This window comes from Micromys minutus (assembly GCF_963924665.1).
Source record: "Micromys minutus genome assembly, chromosome: 6".
In the NCBI taxonomy this organism is placed as follows: Eukaryota; Metazoa; Chordata; class Mammalia; order Rodentia; family Muridae; genus Micromys; species Micromys minutus.
Window position 1 is genome coordinate 24,278,512 of NC_137975.1, and position 23,584 is coordinate 24,302,095.

Here is a 23,584-nt window from a genome sequence, read left to right on the forward strand (position 1 = left end):
TGTCACTTTCAACCACAGAGACCTGGGAAGAACTGCAAACTTCTTTCTTATTTTGATAGGTTTATATTCGCTCAAGTCAGTGGCTGAGATAGGTGGATTGTGTGTTCCAGCCTGGGCTGTGTAGTGGTGGTGATGGTAGTGGTTATAGATTAAATAGAACCCTTAAAATGTTGTTTTTGAGAGGAGTTTTGATTGTTCAAAGAAAACTGAACCATAAAAGAAGATTCCTTGGTTTGGTTCTCCCTTTGTTGTCCAAGTCCTTTTATGTAGCTGTGGATTAGAAACCCCTTGGTCTGTTTAGTTTTGCTTTGCTTTGTTGTTTCTTTCTTCTCCTGCTATAGCATTCAGAAGCAATGGGATAAAGGCTCTGAACCCTTTTAGGAGAGGCAGGGGAGAGTATGAAGGAAGTAGAAGGAAAAGTATTTGTCTTACTTTATGATCCAGTGGAGGTCCAGGCTATTGCAGTTTGTCTTAATCTTCTCCATTTTAAGACGTTGCAATGACTCATACGTGTCTGGTAGGAACCCTGTTTTTTGTGTTGCCTCCCTTTGGTCTTAACTGATCATAACTATGTTGTGTCACAGCTTCCTCATCTGGAGATGGAGGTTGTAATCGTCCTCACCTCTAGGATCATCAGAGTTAATATGGCACAGATTTAGAGCAGCCCTGCTAAGGTGCTAGTAAGTAGCAGCTGCCTTTTGCTTTTGATACAGCCTCACTGTGTTCTTCTGGGCTGGTCTTAAGTTCCTCTGTTAAATGATCCCTCTGCCACTGCATTCATTGCTAGCCTCACAGTAGCCATTGTTAAATAAACGTGTAAGTGCCTGGGATGTGCTGCTTAGTGTGCTCCATATGGGCGATAAAGAGTCAAGAAATTGGCCTTTTGTTGGGTGAGTGGATGTCAGTCCTTCCCTCGTTCTCTTCCTTCTCCCTCTCCTTTTCCTTTCGATGGAGTTTCAAAATGTAGCTCAGGCTGATCTCTAACTTGTAATCCTGCCACCTCCCGAGTGCAGAGATTGTAGGGTGCAGCACTACTTTTGGCCTACATGTTTCTCTTGAGAAAGACTAATTATAATTGTCATTACAGAGCACCTATGTATGTGTATTGGATAGTGGACAGAAAGAAGTTGGAGGCCTGAACTTGACCCTCTTCAGGGGTATAATCTCATACAGAATTTATGCACAGGCAGCAGATAAAGCTGAGAGGAAAACAGGAAGGTAGAGTGGCTAGGTTATAGGCCTATTTATTTTCAAGACGGGGTTTCACTACATAGCTCTGACTGTCCTGGAAAACTCTCTGTAGATTGAACTCATAGCAATCTGCCAGCCTTAGCCTCCCAAGTGCTGGATCTAAAGGTATGTGCCACCACATCCTCTTGGTTATGGGCCTTTTAAAATGAACTTTAATCCTAATATTTTTATAGCTGTTTGCTTCTTGTTTCCCATGAATGTGTTTCTCAGTATTCTGTGGCCTCTTGTATAGACTGGTTGTTGAAATTTTAGAAGCAATGCACTAACACTGAAATGCATGTCCTGGCCATCTGTATCAAAGTTTAGTCTGTAGTGGCACTGTGCCTGTGACCCCAGCACTCCAGGAAGCTGAGTCAGGAAGATCTTGAGTTCAATCAGTCTGAGCTGTGCATAGAGTTCCAGGTTAGCCTGGGCTTCATAATGAGACTGTTGCAAAAGTCAAAACAACAAACAAAAAAGGATCACTTGTATCTTATGTCTTACTGTGTGATGTGGTAGTTATAATGCTCACCTTACAAGGTTGGGACACTTAAAGGAAGTGTAGACACCTCAGCTTGGATCTAGATCTTTTTTTTTTTTTTTTTTTTAAGATTTATTATTTATTTCATGTATGTGAGCACACTGTCACTGTCTTCGGACATACCAGAAGAGGGCATCAGATCCCATTACAGATGGTTGTGAGCCACCATGTGGTTGCTGGGAATTGAACTCAGGAAGTCTGGAAGAGCAGTTGGTGTTTTTAACTGCTGATCCATCTCTCCAGCCCTTGGATCTAGGTCTTAATAGATGTGGCTCTAGTCTGCGGTGAGAGGTGGCGAGCAGTGGGTTAGCAATAGGAGCATGTTCTTGGAGGGGAGGGAGAGAATAAGGCAGAGAGATGTAGTGCGGGATGATCCAGCGCTGTGCTAGAGACTTCAGGCAGGCCCGGGTCTCAGGCTTCAGTTCCAGCTGTGCTTCCGTGGCTCCTGTGCTTTCCTACCTGGCTGGGGAATACAGTGAGTCCTCCTTCAGAGCCCACATTACTGCAGTAGGAGACCTTATTTAGTGAAGAAGTGGTACAGCCTCCTCAGGCCTCCTGAGAGCTGAGATTATAGATTTGACATGTCCAGCTTCATTATTTTTTTTTATTAAATCTCCTAATATAATGCTGGATACACTATTTCTAAAAATCTGTGGACCATGTTGAAAATATCATTTCCTATGTGAGTACACTATATTTACATTATTTCAACCCTTCCCTCTTCTTCTAGTACCTTTATGCTTCCCCCACATCCTCCTCTCAAATTCAAATTCATCTCTTCTTCTAGGCACCACACACACACACACACACACACACACACACACACCCTACTATAGTAATTAGTGTTATATGTATGTTTATGGGTTTAGGGCTGGCCACCTAGGCTTGGGCAACCTACCTATCCTGCTTGTCTCTGAAGAAACTGACTTATTAGCAGTGAGGCTGGGGTCTTGTAAACCTTTCCCCGTGTTGACATGTGTAGGTCTTATGCAGGCAGCCATATTGTTGAGGGTTCATAGGTGCAACCATGCCTAGCATCTGCAAGTACTTTGTGAAGAAAATGTGTATTCAGGTGCTGAAGAGATGGTTCAACAGCTAAGAATACCGGCTGCTCTTTCAGAGCACCCAGGTCTGAGTCCTAGCACCCATACAACGATGGCTCATAATCTTCTGTATCTCCAGTTCCATGGGATCTGATGCTCTCTTCTGGCCTCCTCAAGTACTGCACACAGGTGGTATACATACTTACACACATACGTGTATATCTACATACATACACTCATATAGCAATTAAAATTAAATAAAACATTTAAAAAGAAACCATGAAGTTAAATGAAAATCCAGTGTGTTATTAATGTTTGCTTGTGAACTCAGTCTTTCCCATATTCTGTTTGAGTAGACTGAGAGAACGTGTCAGTGCACTTTAAGAGCAGTCTTTTGGGGCTGAGAATGTTATACAGCAGTAGACACTTGCTTAGTATGTGCAGGGCCCCAGGATTGAGCATTAACACTATAAAAACGACATAACTATCTTTTAAAACTAAAACCTCAGAAATGTGTTATTGAAGTAAAGGAAAGCGGAAGTTTCACATTGTGCTCACTGTTTAATTCCTACAGACCTTGGTTGTAATTCTTTTTCCGTATGACAGCTATGAGAATGTTCATCATCCTCTGCCGACTGGACTGTGAGTTTCTAAGGAGAAAGACGGTTTTTGTGTCTGTCCTGGTCTAGTAGTGCTTATGGAATTGCTTTGTATATAATGGGCAAATTCCTATTAAATTGTTTCCATTTCAGATAGATACTACAATGATGCTATGACATCAAAATGCAATTTAATTTTCATTTCAGAAGAACATTTCCATACACTTGGAGATTTGGAGTTTTGCAGAATCATCTGTATTTTACTATTTGGATCCTATGTGTTTTGGATAGATGGTTATACTTGAGGCCCCCCTCCCCTCTTTTTTTTCCAGCTTCAACTTTTTATTGAACACGTTAGCAAAAGAGCTTTATTCAAAAAACTCAACAGGACCATGTCATCACCAGGCTCCTACATTTCTGCTTCCTTTGCTTCCACTTTCTCAGCTGTGGCAGCAGTACAGAGGGCGGGCCTGCCTGCTGGCCACAGTAGCTGCTGGGGCAGACCCACCAGTCCCTACTTACAGAGACTGTCTCCACTGTTCCTTGTTTGCTTTTGCTGAGGTGGATTCTCATTCTGTTGCGTGCTGGGATGGTCTTACACTAAGCTTGTGTGATCCTGCTTCTCCATTCTCCTGGATGGCTGGGACAATAGACATGAGCCACAATATCAAGTTGGGCTGAAGTTAGAGTTCATGCCCTATGCAAAACCAGAGTGCCAGAAGTAAATTCTTAATATTTATGCACTCAGCATCCCTTTATGGAAGCCATTTGACCTGGGGTCTGAGACTAGTCATTTGAGACTGCAGTTAGAAAAGGAAGGTTAATAACATTTCACCAGGCCCCTGTAGAGGATCTACAGATGTGCTGCCTACTTAACAATTACCTATCTCTCAAGGAATAGGGTACAGTATACAAACCTGAAGACCTAAACCAGGCATGGTGGCACATACCTTTAATCCCAGTACTTGGGAGGCAGAGGAAGGTATATCTCTGTGAGTTTGAGATCAGCCTAGTCTCCACAGAGAGCTTCAGAATGGCCAGGGCTATGCAGAGAGACTTTGTCTCAAAACCAAACCAAACAGAAGACTGAAGACCCAGACTCCATATGGCAGAAGGAAAAAACAATTCCTCCTACGCATGATGCATAAATAAATATTCTTATATTCTCTCTCTCTCTCTCTCTCTCTCTCTCTCTCTCTCTCTCTCTCTCTCTCTCTCTCTCTCTCTCTGTGTGTGTGTGTGTGTGTGTATGTTTCACTTACCCGATTGCAGAGCCAAGATCACTTTAAAAGGAGTTGAGGTACTTTGACACTCTGTGGGTAATGACTGTATCGTCCAGTGCAAAATGCATCCCATTCCATTCCCATTAGTGAGTCCATCTTTCTTAGAAGAACGAGGCTTCTTTGGAAATGTGGATTCCCTGCCATAAGGGTTACAAGACCCAATGTGAATTTACCCTGCATGTGGGGAAATAGTGTTCAGGACAGTGTACAGTTCCCATGGTACGGGGAGTGGGTACTGTATGTGTGGAAGGTGTCTTTCTTATGTCCCAGGACTGGCTGGAGTTCTTTGTGGGGATGCCCAGGCTCAGTACAGGCCCTTTCTGGGCATGAAGACTTAATTCTTTGGTGGTCTTTGGTTCATGGAAATTAAGACCTGACAGAGACCAAGCAGTGGTTGTACTCTTGTTTTGACCTGTATTAAAAGCGGTTTTTGTGAAAATCCCCTTATGTATAATGTTCCTCTGAAGTTTAGATGAAAACACTGAAGGAAAGTTAGCTACAGCATGTAGAACCATTGGCATCCCCTCTCCTCATCTGAAGGGCCAATCTTATGCAGCACACTTCCTGCCCTCCTGAGTAATGTGAATGGTGTGAGTGTACTCCCCAGCCCTGAGCCACGCGGCTGTGGGAATCTTTGGGCCAGGCTCATTTTGGAGCTGTGATTCTGCTCCCTGAGGCACTGTTCTCTGGGCAGAAGATGGAACGTAAGAACTGACTTGATTTTCACATGTCTAGCTAATTGATGGATCAGAATTGTTCTGAAGAACAATGTCTTGGTTATGTATTCATAAAAGCCTTTGATTTTACAATACATTTCCTTTTTTAAAGTGCCTTTTATCTCTTTACTTGGATGGATGTGAAATGTCTAAATTTAGATTAATCAGATTAAGAGCTTTAATGCCTTACTTATGTCAGATTGATTCCACTTTGGTGGCTTTTATCCAGTCCAGAGAGTAAAGAGAATTTCCCAAGATTCCCCTAGCCCTCTCCTCTCTTTTTCTCTCCTCTCTTTCTCTCTTTCCCTCTGTCTCCCCACCCCCACTCAGATGCAACTAGGTTGCAAGACTTGTTTCTGTGAGAACTCTTTCTGTTCAGATTAGAGAGATCATACCTTGACTTTTTTGAGCTTTCTCCTTAGGAATACTCTGTTGTGAAGATAGGAAGGAAAAGGAAGGCTGTGGAGAACAGTAGCTGGTAGGAGCACAGTCAGTCTCAGTTTTTGACATTCAAGACCCCTCTGAGAAAATGATTTTACTTTCTCTTGAAAGAACAACTGGCCTGCTCTCTTGTGCTTATTCCATTGAGAGACATAGACATTCCTACTAGTCTAACCTGGAAAAGCTGCCTTATAAAGTGTGGGAGGGAGGATACCTGTACTCCCCAGGGAACAGAGGGGCCACTTGCAGGCACTGTAAAGTCAAGTTTCTCTGCAGGCTTCTTTACAAATGAACTTATAAGTAGATCTGTTGGAGTACTGTTGACTTGGATCAGGAATCTAAGTTTCATTCTGAACAACTTAGATTAGTGCGCTGGAAACACCTTTTGCCTCCAAGAGGGAACAGTAAACCAAAGGAAGATCCCAGAGGGCAGGAGTGAGAACAAGGAAGGAACTTGGTTTATTGGTTTGTTTGAGACAGGGTTCCTCTGTGTAACAGCCCTGGCTCTCCTGGAACTAATTTTGTAGACCAGGCTGGCCTCAAACTCACAAAGATCCACCTGCTTCTCCCTCCCTAATGCATTAAAGTTGTGTTCCACCACCACTTGACTAACTAAGGCACTGTTATTAAGTTGTTTAAAAATATACCAAAACCTGTTGTTACTGTATTTGATGATTTTTTTTTTTCTGTAGAGTTAAAGTATGTCTCTTAATCTCTTATTTCTGGAGATTTAGACCTGTGTCTGAACTAGATGTTCTTTTGGGCATTTTTTGAAATAATTCCAATGCACATAAACACTTTAAGAACCATGAAAAGGACTCATATATTTGCTTCATACGGTTATCCAGTTGTTGAATTTCCCAGCTGACAAATGTTTCCACATTGTGTCTTCTCTTTTCAGAGCTTTTTCAGAGCGAGATGCAGATAGGTTGTGTCATCTCTAAACACTCAGTGTGCATTTCACCCCATCAAGGACATGCTCCCACACACCACCACACAGGAGTCACTGCCATCCAGTCTTTCCGCATCTGAGCTCTCTGACTCCCAACACATGTCCCTGCCATTTCCTTTGACCACATGGGGCTTTTAGTTGTCACTTCTCTTCAGACCCCCTTAGTGAGGAGCATATTTTTTGCCCTGCCCTTGATATCCGTGTCTTTGACAAGGTAAGAGAACAGGCTTTACATTGTGTAGATGACTTTAATCTCTGTCTTGAGCCCCCATCAAAATTTTCAGGGAAATGACTGGACAGTTCTACTCACAGAGCACACAATGCTGAGTCTGCTCTAGAGATGCTAAGCTTGCTCACAAGTTAGGAAAGTACCCTCTGGACACCTACCCTTTAACTTCATCTCTCCCTGGGCTCTTGATTAATCCTTTGTGGGGATGATCTTAGATATCACTGAAAGCCTGTTCCTCAAAACCCTTCTTTTCTCTAGGCCCACATTTCTCAAGGTCATAAGCCCTTTGGGGTAGAACAACCCATTCTCAGGGTCTATTGGAAAACACAGATATTTACATTATGATTCACAACAGTAGGAGGATTACAGTTATGAAGTAGCAACAGAATGATTTTATGGTTGGGGGTCAGCACAGCATGAATGGTATTAAAGAGCTGCAGCGTTAGGAAGGTTGAGAAACACTGAGGATATTCACTACCCAGTGGTAGTTTTCATGCTCATCATTCTTTCTGTATTTATTTGTGGCTGTTCTGCTGTGAAGAGGAACTTTCCTTTCTTTATATCAGTGTGGGCTTAGAGTTGGGATTTTTTTTTTTTTTTTTTGGGCAGGTTACAACTTTCAGTTCTTTTTATTTATGCATAAATTATCCTGTTTGGTTAGTGACTCCTCTTTCAGGCTGGTTCCAGTGTCCTTTTGGTATGTCCTCACCTTTGAATTGTTCCCAGTGGTTAATATGCTTTCTCACAGATTGCAGAATCTAAGACCTCTGTGAAGCATGCACCTGGCTTCCTTCGAGGAATTGGTTCCATTTCTGCATCCATAACAGCCTCTGTTTCTGTCTTTATCTTTTCACAGGGCCCCCTGGGTACCAGCTGCTAAAGAGGTCTCCTTTTTCTTTCCAGTCCAGGACAACCTCTGAGTTCAGAGGTCTTCCCATAGTATAACTTTAGTCATTCATTCTTCAGCAGCTGGGCGGGAGCTTTCAGTGGGAGCACAGGCTGTGTGCTTGCATTTCAGCTTTTCTTTTCCAAACACCATTCCTTCCATCACAGTTCTTGTGCCACTTGATCTCAAAGATTCTGAAACTTGGGCTCCGTAAACATGTGTTTCTGTAAGTCAGGTGTCTGCTGTATCATTCAGAATCTTTTGTGTTTAGTGGATACTCAGAGAGTTCCCTAGAAATGATAAATATGTTTCTTGTCTAGAATTTTTTCTTTAAGCTCCTGAGAATTTGTTTCAGATTTTAATACTTTGAAGACTCTTTTTCAACTTAGGATTGATCCTTTACTCTTGGCACTTATAGCTAATGTAATGTAAAATATCATTACTCATTTTGGAAATGTATGTTTGTGTCATAGATTCTTTTAGATAATTATATAATCTATTTAATTTGCATTTAGATAGGACATATGGTAGCTTGCCATAAAAGCACATATTATATATAGAAGTTAAGTTAAAATGAGATAAATAGATAAACAAAAAGAAGGAAAGAAAGATAAAAGAAAACAAAACAAAAACCCTGAAGTATGGTTGTGGTGGCGTACACTTACAACCCCAACAGTAGGAATGTAGAGGTAGAAGGATTGTTGTTAAGTTGGAGGCCAGCCTAAGATATGGAATGATATGGATATGGAGACCTGTCTCAACCAACTAACTAACCAACCAACCAACCAAACAAACAAACAAATGAAGTGAGGGAAGGAAGGTGTGCTTGGGTAGCAGCTGAATTATGACTTGAAAGACCCTGAAGTCTCCGTTAGTCAGTGACGCCTTTCCTTCTTCATCTCAAGGGTCACATAACCCAGTAGCAAAACCAGGTTAAATCAAGGTATAGTGGTGGATTGAATTAAGAGTTTTATGTGTACAGAGCTTCATAAATGATGGTCCCAAATCTAGGGAATGTGATTGTAGTGCTCAGGTTTGGTGAAGAGGGGACAGTTGTGTAGAAGAAGACTAGCTGGGGTATTATGTAATAGTATAGAGAATAGGAGGCCCAGCATGGCATGTCTATTCAGTTTTTATGTAGGCCTGTTTCCTCTTAGCATACAGCAAGACACTGCTGAAATCAAAAGAAAAATGAAGTATGGCAGCTCACATCGGTAATCCCAACACTCAGGGGTGAGGCAGGAAGATTGCCATAAATTCACGGCCAACCTGGGCTACTATTTGAAAGCTTGGCTCAAGAAAAGAAAAAAAAAGTGATTTTCTATCTTTTATGACTGGCTTGAGATAAAGGATTTTCCAATTTCCATGTCCAACTTGGGGAAGAAAATAGCGAATCCTATGAATTACTTTTGAAAAGGGTAGAAAACTGGGAGGCAGAAGAATCAGGAGAGGGACTTTATTTCAGGCCTTTCAGTCTTTAAATGGAAGCATTCAGCATGACAAAGTGCCATATTGTTTTGGAGTCTATTCTGGGTCTCAATAGTGTAAAAAGGTGAAGACAAGAGTCATGTTATACTAGATAGTGCCCTGAGCTGACGTTCTCTGTCCTTCGCTCACCATGAGTATATTTGATTGATTGTGGTGGAAAACAAGCAGGAAGGGGTGTGTGTGGGTACAGCCCATTTGCCATTTCTGCAAATATAACCCAGCATGCCCTAACAGGCATAAATTGCCACTTCTCTTTTTAGGCTCCGTACTTTAAATCCAAACAGTAATAAACTCTGGCTGATGGAAAGACAATTCAAAACTTCTTAGAAAAGCATTTGCAGCTTCTTTTTAGAAAAGGGATTCCAGAAATCTATAGAAATTACTAGTATTTTTGAGTGTGTATTAGTCAAAAGTAACTGCATATTTGTTTGTTTATTTATTTATAAGATTTACCAAGTGTAGTGGCACATGCCTTTTATCCTAACACTCAGAGACCAAGGCAGGTGGATTTTTGTGAGCTTGAGGCCAGCTTGGTCTACATAATGAGTTCCAGGACAGCCAGGGCTACAAAGTGAGACCCTGTCTTGAATCTTGCTCCCCCTCCCCCCCAAGGATTTACTTTCATTCCTGTACATTCGGTGTGTGCCATGAGTCTCAGATACCTGTGAAGCCAAGAAAGCTTGGATATCCTGGAGCTAGAGTTGCCTGCATTGCTTGTTATGAGTGGTGTGACAGGAGGGATTGTGAGATTGTAAATTGTCTGACAGGGGATGGGACCTGACCTCATGTCCTCTGGAAGGGTAGTAAGTGCTTTTGACTACCAGAGCCATCTCCCCAGCTGCTGTTTGTTTTTATACAGCTTCTTCTCATTACAGCCCAAGATGGCCCAGACTCCCGTCCTTACTGCCTCCACTTTCCTAGTGCTGAGATTACAGCATGAGCTACCATGCCGTGCCCTCGGCCTTATTCCTCATGGCCTGGAGAAGCATTCATAGGGGCTAAATCAGTTTGTTTTAAACTGAAGTTTTGTAATTACCAAATTTTGTTTGTTTAGCCCTGGCTTGGGAAATGGCCAAGGTTGGGATATTGCCTTGTGTTGTTGCTGAGACCAAGGTATAGCTCTGACAGCCTTTCTAGTTCCTCAGATAAGTGTAGAAGCCTCGCTGCCTTTTTTTTTTTTTTAAAGCCTGTTTTCTAATTTATAAATGAGGACAAAAATTATCTGGTAGAATCAAGTACATTGAGACTAGGCAAATAGAGATCAGTGTATAGAAAGAGCTGAGAAATACTATCTAGAACAAATAAACACGACGGCTTACTCCTTTGTACTTCTTCCTCCTCGTGTGCAACCTTTGTTACAAGGAAATTCAAGGTAGCTCTGTATTTAAGAACAACCACCACGAAGAAAAGCAGAGAGATGAAAGCCTTGGTTTGCACTTAGGACAATTTGATTTGAATTTTCCTGCAGTTAGAGTTGGCAGGGTTAATGTGTACCAGCTGAAAAACCTGCTGCTACCTTCTGGCAGCCCATATGCAGATGCTGCTGTATTAATTACCAGAGAAAACCCAATTAACTCACAAGTCCTGTAACTGTCTGCCATGTGGTTGCTGCAACACAGAAGCAGGTTGTCTTCCTCCCTCCAGTGTCAGCCACAGCTTTTGATCTGTTCTTTAGAGATATGCTAAGACTATTATAGGTCCTTAGAGCCCCTGGCTAGTCTAGTCACCTTTGATGTGTATTTAATAGTTCAGGAGGAGCTTTCATAATTAAATTTATGTACAATTTAAAAATAAAAACAGCCGGGCATGGTGACACAGGATGAATCAGAGGCAGGTGGATCTCTGAGTTCCAGGCCAGCCTTAACTACTCAGTGCCCAGGCTAGCCAGAGCTACATACATATTCTGAGACTGTAATAGCAACAATAACCAGACCAGTTAAAACTAGAATTTAAAACTGGAAAGAGTGAAAGATGGTCCAACTCTCTCTCAGTTCATAGATGAGCAGTGTGAGGATCAGAAAATCGCTGCAGGGCTGCTCCCAGTGCCAGCTGTGCTCTTTGCCTCAGAGGTACCAGGGAAGCCAGATCATCGCATCTGCTCAGCTTCGTTTCTCTCATGCACTTGCTCACATCTTACTGACAGAGAGCAGTGGAAAAGCTAAAGCTTCATGGGAGAAAGGGGAGGGCTTGCAGAGAGTTATGTTGAAAACCAAGACACAGCAGTGCCCATGATAAAGGCCTTCCCAGCTTAGTGGGTTGCACATGGAATCCTGGCAGAGTGCCTGGAGATGGGAGGCAGAACTGGGCTCAACCTCAGCCCCCTTGCCATTGCACTAATCTTGGGTGTTTTGACTGTGGCAGTTTGTTTCTGCAGACTATTTTTATAGGAGAGATGGAGCACAGGAAGGTGATGATTTGGGTCAGATGAATAATGGTGTGTGTCTCTGTGGTTTTGGCCGATGCCTCTTGCTTTATTGGCTTTTCTGTTGCTGATAGTTTGTGTCAGGGGTGTTCTCCTAAAAGAGGCTCCGTTGGCTTTATGATCGATCCACTCTGCTAGAGGGAGCAGCAGTGTTAGAACTGAGGGCTGTTGGTTTGCTTTACTTATAAAACAGCTTCTGTGATAGGGACCCAAGGCTGTCAGTCGGAACAGACACTTGTCACTTAAATGAGAGTCTGGCAAGGGCTAGGAGAAGAAGAGACTTGTGATCTGTAGGTGAGAGTGAAGGCAGGCTAGCTGACATCTTCTTTCCAAATTCTGCAGTTGTTTTCTTCACAGCTACTCTCTGTGGAAAGATGGAACATTTTAGGAGTGATGGTTCACTTGAAACTGTTCATCATGATGCTGTCTTTGCAAATGTGCTAGAGTCACTTTTGTAGATAACTCTTTACAACCAATGAATTCTGACACAGAACAAATATATAACTTTCAACACGGTTAGTCATTGTGTTGGGCATTGAGGATGCAGAGATTGGGAAATTTCTTCATGGTTTGATTCTTAGAAGCAGTAATAGAAGAACCTCTGCTCTGCACAGTAGACATTATGATATATAGTGAACAAAGGTACATGGGCCTCAAGACTTGCCCATTGTTCTTTCCCAAGTAATCACTCAGAGAAGTGTTTGTGCCTTCCTGCTTTTGAGTGTATGCCAGAGACTAGACCAGTAATTAGATTGGCATTCACTCTATACCTTACGAAATACTTTGCACAGAAATGGGCACTAGGAAATGCTCTCTACATTTCTAGAGGAGCCTGTCTCTTTCCCAAGGGAGTAGGTTTCTGTTTTAGTGTTGCTGATAGATGTACTGAGGCCAGGGTGCTGCATTCTTAGTAGGCATGAAACAGAAGACCATAATGCATGTAGAGAGGGACTTAGGGAGGACAAACCTCTTTTCTGGTGATGTCACTTGTGGAAGATAAGGAAGTATGAGACAGGTATGCTCTGAAGTAGAACTACCTTTGCAGTGGGTCATACCTCTTGCTTGTTGCTTCAGGAACAAAACAGCCCACAAATGATTTGATATAATATATTGTTAGGTGACTAAGACAAACAGTATCTCAGTATTACTGCCTTAAACTTAGATGCTGGCAGATCCCACTGCTGAAGCAATTTGAGAGTGGTGAGTACTTGCTTGAGCATTTCCAGGAACTGATTCCATATTCTTTCCCAAACAGGGTTTCAAGCTTTTGGTCTCTGTAATACTACCAAAATCTATTTGAGGAAATGAGTCCTTTAGATTAATGGTGGGATCCTCAAAGGAGATTAATTTTGAGATAGCATCTCTTAGATTTGCCTAGATTTTATCCTGCTGGGCAGTTTTGTCCCTCTGTTTTACTCATGGTCTTTTAGCCATCAACAGAAAGAGTATGGCTTCATTAGGGAGTATAGATCTCAATTAAGCATCCAGTGTCCTGAGAAAACTTGGCAGCTGGGAGCTGTCGGCAGCTGCCAGGGTAATGAGCTGCAAACGAGTTAGAGCTCAACCCATCTCGGAGAGGTTTCCACTGCCCCTCCTCCCATGTGTATTTATTAGCATTTGGGTATAAAGTAAGTTAATAAGCAGCATAAGCTAAAACTGCGAAGGGTGGGGATTTAAAAGGACTGTGCATTAAAACATTCTGCCTTCTATCAGAAGGAAGGTTTTGATTTTTATGCATTTGTTTCTATTTGGATTCAGACCCTAGTTATTGCCCAAGTTAATGATCTTGCATTTGTGATGGAATCTTTGTAAACTTCTTAAGATGTCTTTCCTCTGTACAAAAGAGGAGGTGCTATCAAGCCACTGCCCCCTTTTGTAGTATGCAGCTTGTTTTCTATGATGAGCTGGCCAGGTAACTCTCTGACATTTGAAGAACATTTCTAACTAGTGAATTTTCCCAATACCTCCTTTAACCTAGTCTCCTAGAAGTGTTCCCTCTAGGGCTCTGCCATTTTAGGTGAATTTCTGTCTTAGTTTCTCTATCCCCCTCACTCTATTTCTTTTTCCTCCACTTTCCCCATCCCCCAACCAGGCCAGCTGAGCTGCATTTCCTTCCCACCTACGGAAGAGAAGTATCTCCAGCAGATTGTGGATCGCCTTCCCTGTATACTGATCCTCGGCCAGGACTGTAATGCCAAGTGCCAGCTGTTGAACCTGCTGTTGGGGGTGCGGGTGCTTCCCACCCTCAAGCTGGACAGTGACGAGAGCTGTAAGCTTCGGCGCCTCCGCTTCACCTATGGGACTCGGACTCGGGTCAGCCTGGCGCTCCCTGGTCAGTATGAGCTAGTGCACACACTAGCTTCGCATCAGGACAACTGGGAGACTATCCCTGAGGAGGACCTGGAGGTTCAAGAAGACAGTGAGGATGCTGCTCATGTGTTAGCTGACCTCGAGGTGACAATGCATCATGCTCTTCTACAGGTACTAACTCGAACATGCCTGAACCTGCTGCTTTTCTGACCTGTTAGAAAAGTGCCTGGTGATGGATTCTGGGCTCTGACAGGAACATAGGATGAGAGGACTGTGATCTCTGAAGCTGGAGGAGGATGGGGTGGCAGTTTCATGCCTCTCTCTGCTCATCAACTTCAGAGCCCTAGGGAACATCTATCTCCACCAGACAGGAGAGGATATGTGATTGCTGCACCTTGACAAGGTCTTACGGGGTAGTTATTATCAAGTTAGGGGGCCCCTTTTGCTTTAGTAAGAAGAGATTGCTAGAACTGTCTGCAGCCATCTCTTTCTAAAGGGACAGCAAGTTGATGACTAGTTAATATTCCTCGTAGAACTGAGGCTACGTGAAAGATTACATTGCCTTCTCAGCAGTGCTAGCTGTCTTTGAGCGGGGCAGCTCATTTCCCCTGACCTGACAAGGAACCCACAGCTGATTCCATAGAAGGGAGCAGAGCTGCCCTTTTATTGAAGAATACCTTGGCTTCTTTTTTATGCAAACTCTTAAAGAAAGTACAGGTGCTGTCATCTAAGCTGTCGTTGTCTCTCTGTCATGCCTGCCTTCCTACAAAAAGGCCTCCCCTCTTTTTTCTTTTCTTTTTCTTTCTTTTTTTTTTTTTTTTGGCCTTCCGTTCCTACAAGATAGCTAGGAATAGGTCATGGCTAGAGCAGAATTGGGGTTGAAGAGGGATGTGATGGTTGGGCCACCATGGGTAGGATTAAAAGAGCATGACGCGCTCAAGATTGAGAGTCTGTCACCTTGTCTGGCTGTGATACTGTATGGGAAGTTTGGCTGGCTAGCTTGGGAGAGTGCTTCTGCCTTGTTTGTCCCTCTCTGCTTCTGTTCCGAGACACTTGGTCTCCTGTCAGTGAGTCTTTGGTGGAGACTGTTCTCATGGTTCTTCTATCTTTATGTGCTGGAGAGGAGTGTGTACAATCTCCGTGTTCTCAGCTCAGTTTTGGTGCTGGGTTTTCTCTGTTTTCAGGCACGCTGCTGCTGAGTTACACACCAGCTCTTTTGATTTATATTTCTGGGGTTTTATTTCTATCTGCTGTCTATGTATCTATGTATATGTATATGTATATATGTGTATGTGTGTATGTATGTGTGTGTATCTGTGTATGTGTGTATGTATGTATATATGTGTATGTGTGTCTATCTCATCTGTGTATAAGCCAGATGTCAGGTGCCTTCCTCAGTCACTTTCCACCTTATTTTTTTAAAGATCTATTTTTATTTTATGTGTATTCATGTTTTTCCTGTATGTATGTCTGTGCTTCACAAGTGTATAGTGCCTGTGGAGGCTAGAAGAGAGCATTGGATCCCATGGAAGTGGAGTTATATAGGGTTGTTAGCTGCTATGTGGTGCTGTGTAGCGATTGCCTATCTTGCCGGCAAGGAAGACGCGCCACAACAGGATCCTTCTACAGGCGTTTATTGCGGGCTTGATTGAAGTAGCGAAAGACCCCGAGCCCAGAAACCAGCCCTCCTTATATATGCTTAGGAGGACTGTGCCGCCACCTGATTGGTGCATTCTGTGCGCCCTAATTAGCATACTCAGAGTCACCATGATTCAGCAAAAACAGGCAGGCGTGCATGCGCACTTAGGTTGTTTATCTCAAAACTGGCCACTCTCCCTTCGGGCTGGGCGCCATCTTGTAATGGCGAATACAGTGGCTTCCCACAGTGCTGGGACTCAAGACTGGGTCTTCTGGAAGAGCAACTAGTGTACTTATTTCCTGGGCCATCTTTCCAGTCCTTCCTCCTTAGTTTAGAGACAGGGTCTCATTGTACCTGAAGGTTACTGTTCCAACTGGGCTGGCCAGCCAGCAAACTCCTGGGATGCCTGTGTCTCTACTTCCCATCACTGGGATTATAAGCCCTCCCCACCATGCCTGGCTTTACAGGAAGACCAGGGATTTGAACTCAGGTCTTGTGGCTTTCTCAGCAAGTACTCTTACCCACTGAGCTGTCTCCACAGACCCTTGGTTTTGGCTTCTAATGTTAACTTACTTTTCTTCCATGAATTGAATTATTATAACAAAGTCACTACAAGGAGAGCACAAATTGTTCCATGAGTGTATATACCTTAGTACTGAGAGCTCTCCCTCTCCCTCCCCCACCGTGTGTGTGTGTGTGTGTGTGTGTGTGTGTGTGTGTGTATGTGTGTGTGAGATACAGGATTACGATACCAGAACAGCATTTTCTTGTTATGGTTAAAATGAAAGTTCTCACTCCTGGGAACTTCTCTGGTTTCTCATGCTCTTTCCTGTGGTTGAGGCTTCCCTTAAGCAGTTTCTCCAGATTTACTTTCTTTTACAATGATTTTGATGTGGATCTGGGAGCAGACTCCAGGGATTCTAAATTTAGCCTCTTATGATGCTAACCCTGTGGGGGTGGAAGGTGGGAGGGGGTTGTGGCCTCTGTGGATTTGGCCACCACTCTTTTACCACAGGCTTTCATCTGTTGAATAATCAGAGATGTTTAGCTCAATTCTTGGAGCAGAGCACAGCTACCTGAAGAATGTGCATGCCCGTGAAGAGAATATTTTGTTCAGCTCCAGTTATATTTAGAATCAGTGAGTTCATGGCTTCTATTTGATTTGGAGAGGAGGTAGCAAAGAAAGGAAACATTTAGCTAAAGGAAACCAAAATTGAATTAGGGGAAATGGATGTCCCTTTGAGCTGCCAAACTATCAAAGCAGAATTTCCCCCTGCCTCTTATACAATGGTCATTCTTCTGACACGTTAAAATCCTCATAACCACCATTTTCAGCATATTTCATAATAGACCAACTTCAACTCACAGGGCATGGGCATTGCCAACCTGTTAGTTCATGATTTCCCCTGAGAAATCATGGCTTGTATTTCAATAAGAGGAACATTGTTAAGCCATTAGTATTTGAGTCCTTACCTAGTGTTCAAATGTGACATTTTTTTCAGTTGGCAGCACATTTTATAATTCCTCATACAAACTATTTTATATGCATAAGTACTTTGCCTTCCCTACCCCCACCAACTTTCTGGCATCTGCATCTACCCACCTCCTTTTAAAATGAGTTCTTATAGGGCTAATGGAATGCTTGTCTGCCTCATACTTGCAAAGTCTGCTGGTAGCAGTGAGTGAGTGACTGTGAGTGTGAGTGTGTGTGTATGTGTGTGTTTCTTTTGTAAAGATTCAATTTGCTCAACCTAGGATTCCCACACCCTCAGCAGTGCTTCCTTTATTGTGGCTGTTACATAATTTCATTTGCTCTGAAGTTGTTCTTCCTCTTTTTTCCTTCTCCCCTCTCTTCCTCTCTTCCTTGTCCTCCTCCTCCATCATCATCATCAGGTCTTGTTATTTATTTTGCACAAGCTGGCCTCGAACTTAGAATTCTTCTGTCTCAGCCTCCCACACTCTGGGATTCTAGATACGAGCCACTACAGACAGCTTGTTGTTCTGCCCTTATCAGTAGCTTGTCTTTCCCACCAAAGGTTTCTGGACCTTTGGGACATGCACTTGTCACGTGGCAGCCACCCCACCAGTATCGATGTTATTGTTTCACCATGATGTCCAGTGATATGTTTGAGAGAACTGAGGAACACTAATACTTCCAGACAAAGTCTTATTTACTTTGCAGCTATTTGTAACTAACCAGTTATAGCTACAAAATCTTTATAAACCTCAACTGTCAGTGGGAATAATTGTTTTTAATACATACACTGATTTTTATTATAATTTAGCAGTAATGCTTTCAAAGTCCATTTACCGCAAAGCAGCACAAAAATTTTATACAAAAATTTAACTCTGAAATTGCTTAAGATTTTTTTTCTAGGAAGCTAGCTTTTCTCAGGTTCTAGTTAGTTATTGGCATTTATTCTTGTGCCTAATAAAACAATTATTGTATGTTACCTTTCTTAGTTAGGGCTTGTATTGTTGTGATGAAACAGCATGACCAAAAGAGCAAGGTGGGGAGGGAAGGATTATTTGGTTTATACTTCCATATTGATGTTCATCATTGAAGAAAATCAGGACAGGAACCTAGAAGCAGGAGCTGATGCAGAGGCCATCAAGAGTGCATCTTACGGTCTTGTTCCTCATGACTTTCTCAGCCTGCTTTCTTATAGGACCCAGGACTAGCCAGTGCAGTGCCTTTAATAAAATGCTGCTTTGTCTGCAGACTGTAGTAGCTAGATGAGAAGATGAGTTGGTGGGTAAGCAGTAGAATAGAAGACTGTGGCAAGGTGCTGTTGGAGGAAGGAGTGCATGGAATTAGGTCCAGGTGGTTATCCTAAGAGAAAGATAGGGTAGTTAGACTATTCAAAGCAGAGATGTAAAGAGTGAAATTTCACACTTGATCTTAGCCAAAAGGCTGAGAAGCTATCAATACAAGTGGTATTTTAGATAATTGAAGAAATTATTTTATGGGTCACTAAAGGATAAACTGAAATGATATGTCAGATAGGATATAGGAAGTTCAGACTAACATTAAGCCATAAATACCTTGGAGACAGTAAGCTTGTGCCCTTTGCTTATCATTCTTACCTCCCTCCAGTACAGACCACGTATATAATGAAATGCAGCCATTCTGCTTACACTGTGTGCCAAGAAAACCAGGAACACCTATCATAGGTTAATGCACATATTACAATGAGTGGTTTAAAGGAGAATGGGTTTGATGTTCGTTTGTTTGTTTGTTTTCTTGTTTTGGGGGGGATGTTGGGGATTGAACCTAGTGCCTTGTGTATACCAAGTATGAGTCCTATCAGTAAACCTCCAGGAAGATTTTTGGTTTTTAAATTCCTTAACCAGGAGCAGGGATACAGTTTGTTTAGTAAATGTCCTAGCAAGTTTTTGTCAGTTTGACACAAGCTAGAGTCATTAGAGAGGAGGAACCTCAGTTGAGGAAATGCCTCCTTAAGATCTGCTCTAGGTAAGCCTGTTGGCATTTTCTTAATTAGTGATCAATGTGATCAATGCTGGGGGTTGTGGGAGGGCAGGCCACTGTGGGTGGTGCTACTCTTGGGCTGGTGGTCCTGGATTCTATAAGAAAGCAGGCTGAACAAGCGTCTAAGCAGCACTCCTTTATGGTCTCTGCATCAGCTCTTGCCTCCAGGTTCCTGTCCTGTTTGTCGTTCCTGTTCTGACTTGCTTTGATGATGAACAGTGATATAGAAGTTTGAGCCAAACAAACCCTTTCCTCCACATGCTTTTGGCTATGGTGTTTTATCACAGTAATAGTAATCCTAACAAAGACAGTAAAACACTTGCCTAGTATGCACAAAGCCCTGGATTCTACTCCAGCACAGCATAAATAAGGCATACCTGTAATTCTAGCACTCCGAAGGTAGAGGCAGGAAGATCAGATATAAAGGGCTGTCTTTGGCTGCACAGAGTTTGAGGCCACCTGGAATATATGAAATCCTGCCTCAAGAAAGTAATCCAAGTGCGGTGTCACACTCACTTAGTGCCATTAGGAGGCAGAGGCAGGTGGGTCACTGTGAGTTTGAAGCCAGCCTAGTCTACATATGAGCATATCTACAGCTATGTAGAGAAACTCTATCTCACAAAACAAAGTTTTACTGGTGCCCTAATGGCCTTGCTATCCCTTAAAAGAACACTTGCTACTGAAGCTGTCTTTTCTCAGCTCACTATTCATTTGCCTTTGGCCCTCCAAGTTAGCTCTTGGGGGTTATCTGACAGTTTGATGTCACAGTCTTCGTCTTTGATTGTCTCCCTTTACCACCACTATCATGCAACATACATTTTTCTTTTTCCGTTCAGAACCTCAGTTATGTCTCCCTCTGAGGAAGAGCTGGTGTAGGAGGAGAGTCTTCTCTAGTCAGCCTCAGGAGATGGAAGGGATTGTCAATAGGCATACACTTGAAAGTATTTTCTCTGTGAGTCTTTAGTGATACCTCAGCCATTCTTGGAGGATGCTATCTTGTTTTATATCTTGTTTTTGTTTTTGTTTTTTTTCAGACGGTATACTTTCTAAGCATAGAGTTAGATCTCTGCTTGGCATATTATGCCCTCTTTAATTCTTTCAGAACTTTCCTTACATCAAATCTGACAGTTTCTAATACATAGTAGGTCATCAGTATTGGATTAAACACAGCTTTAGTTGCTAGGTGATTGAGGAACTGTGTAGCAATCTGGGTTTATTACTTAGCTGTGTAAGTGTGTAAAATGGGCCTAGTAATCCCCATCTTTTGGGACTGACACTAAAATGAGACAAATTGTGTGAAGAACCAATGTTTGGCACATAATAAATCAGCTCCTTCTTCCATTTAGATATATAAATTAGTGGTTTGTTGCTTTTTGTTTTTTGTCTTCTTTTTTTTTTTTTAAGATTTATTTATTTACATATAAGAGTCCATTGTCGCTGTCTTCAGACACACCAGAAGAGAGCATCAGATCTCATTACAAATGGTTGAGAGCCACCACGTAGTTGCTGGGATTTGAACTCAGGACCTCTAGAGGAACAGTCAGTGCTCTTAACCACTGAGCCATCTATCTCTCTAGCCCTGTTTTTTGTTTTCAAGACAGGGTTTCTCTGTATAGCCCTGTGTAAACCAGGCTGCTCTCAGACTCACAAATATCCACCTGTTTCTGCCTCCCCAGTGCTGAGATTAAAGGCCTATGTCACTATGCCTGGCTTAAATCAGTATTCTTAAGAAGAGTTCCTTGGGCTGGAGAGGTGGCTCAGTGGTTAAGGGTACACACTGTTCTCGGCTTGGATCTGAATTCACTTCCCATTGTGCAGCTCATGACTGCCTGGAACTGTAGTGGAGGGGACCGGACGCCCTCCTCTGGCCTCTACAGGCACTGCACTCACATGTGCACACTCAAACAAGTATCTCCTCAGTCCTTTGTCTCTTCCCTGATAAGCAGCCAAATATGGACTTTTCTTTTCTTAAAGACTAAAGTCCTTGTGCCACCTAACTTCTAGTTATCCAGCTTGATTAGAGATAAAATTCTTCATAATTCATTATAACTTGCTTTTTAAAATAAAATGGAAGGAAACGTTAAGAAAATAAATAGTACAGAGGTGTATAAAAATTTAAGTCAGAACTTTTCCATCTGTTTCTCTTTGTCTGTGAACCTCAGAAGTGCTAGAATAAAGCTTTAGGTTCCTGTTGAGATGAGCTTCTAACCATTCTGTGTGCTTCTGGGACAAAGCTCTAGGGTAGCCTCCGCTTCTTAGGAGCTATCTCATGGCCTAGAAACCCATTTACTTGAAGCAACCCCCTTGGAGAATATTTGTACCAACCAGAATCAATATATTGCCCACAAACAACAAGAGTGAGCAGTATTTTCTTCAATATGTAGCTAACATTTAAAGTGAAGGGCAGGTGAGATGGCTCGGTGGAGGAGAGTGTCAGCTGAGCCAGCCTGAAGACCTGAAGTCGCTCCCTAGAACCCATAGTGGAGGGAGAGGACCAGTTCCCAGTTTTCCTCTGACCTCCATATGTGAGCTACAGCACATGGCCACCTGCACTCTCTCATACACATCACACAATAATAAGTAAGGCTAAATTTTAAGATAGTGGAAGTGAATTCAGCATCAGTCCTGAAAAATAATATATAAGAAAACTTTTCAAGTGCCGAGGAGAGGGGAAAAGGAGAACAATGGAGGTAAAGATGGGTAGGATTCTCTTAGTGACAGAGAGACCTTGAAGATCTGCCCTGTGGAGGACACCAGACATAGATCTCTCCAGTCCTTCCCCAAGCCACACTGTGTAAGCCGCTCTGGGAGGTGGGGCTACTACTAGATTAGTATGTTGCTTTCCAAAACTAAGACAGTGCCACTTCCCAACTTGACCCTCAATACACAATTGTTCCAGTCACAAAATAATTGCCTGTCTTAGTTAGGGTTGCTGTTGCTATGGTAAACACTATGACCAGAAGCTACTTTGGGAGGAAAGGATGTATTTCAGTTTGCAGTTCTCAAGTTGCACTCTATCACGTAGTGAAGTCAGGGCAGGAACCTGGAGGTAAGAGCTGAAGCAGGAACCATGGGCAAGTACTGCTTCCTGGCTTGTTCCTCATGGCTTGCTCAGACTGTTGTCTTATAGCACCTAGACCACCTGATCAGGAGTGACACCACCCACAGTGGGCTGGGCCCTCTCACATCAGTCACTAATGATGAACATGCCTCCCAGGCTTGCCTTTAGCCTCTTCTTAAGGAGACATTTTCTCAGTTGTGGTTCCCTCCCCTTAGATAGCTCTGGCTTGTGTCGGGTTGACAAGAACAAACAAGGACAGGCAACCAGGACACCATCCTTCATGTGACTGAGCTTCAGCAGTGTGCTGTGAGAGCCCCATCCAATAAGAAGAGGAATTTTAAGGACATGGTCAGTCTTTTTCAGTGATTGAGAGATTGCTGCTTGACATTTGTCTCTTTATGTGGAAAACAAAACCAAAGAGCTGTTATTCTGGTGTTTGAGAGTAACAAGCACCCTTCTTTTTCATTCTCTTAATCTGGTCAGAAAATTTCTGTGGGATCCATGTCTCTGTGCAGAATGTATTCTATGAGAGAGCTCTCCTGTTGTGATTCAGGTGGAGACTAAGAGATTCCATCATTCCCTGAGCTCTTTTCCTTGATTAAAGAGTAAAATGCTTACTTATTGCTCCCAGCAGCAGTTTCAGATAAATGTGTGTGGTGTGACCTGGAAGAAGATTTTATATGATGATGGCTTGTGGTTTTGATCAAGGCATGTGTTCCCTCATCACTTCATCACAGTTTCCTATTATGTGCCTTCTAAGTTATGGGCCCTGTTCTAGGTGCTAGGAAGTGTATAACCTTCATGGAATAGACAGAAGGGGTCAGACTTTGGACTCGGGACAGCTTTGGTTCATCCAACTCAGTATTAATTATTATTTTTTTACTCTCTGCCTTGAGAAGCCAGCACTGGCTTCCCCTTTTGTTTATACCCATCGAATATGAGTCATTCCTTAACGTTAGTCATATTACAGAATCACAAAGCACATTGCAGTCTCGGTGGTATTGATTGTTGCTTGAGTGGGAGCCTGCAGCTCGTTCTGCCGTCTGACACAACACGTGTAGGAGAGCTGAGACCAGCCGCACAGTGACCTGACTGGGGACGGGAGAAGAGAGCACTAGTTTGGTTTTCTGTCCAGTTTTGTTTAGTACAACATATATTTACAAATAGCCAGACATAGTAGTAGTACTTTTAACACTGAGGAAGTTAAAACTTTTTCCCTAAAATGAAACAAAACAACAACACAGAGGTTTAGGA

General features: G+C 42.7%; 1 protein-coding gene across 1 annotated transcript in view; it reads left to right on the forward strand.

Moving 5' to 3' along the window:
- DSTYK (dual serine/threonine and tyrosine protein kinase) overlaps positions 1-23,584 on the forward strand; it is a 46,852-nt gene that overhangs the window by 2,706 nt on the left and 20,562 nt on the right. Inside the window, exon 2 of the mRNA XM_080917906.1 lies at positions 13,923-14,311. Coding sequence (XP_080774032.1) covers positions 13,923-14,311 — 389 coding nt within the window. The remainder of the gene's footprint in view (positions 1-13,922; positions 14,312-23,584) is intronic.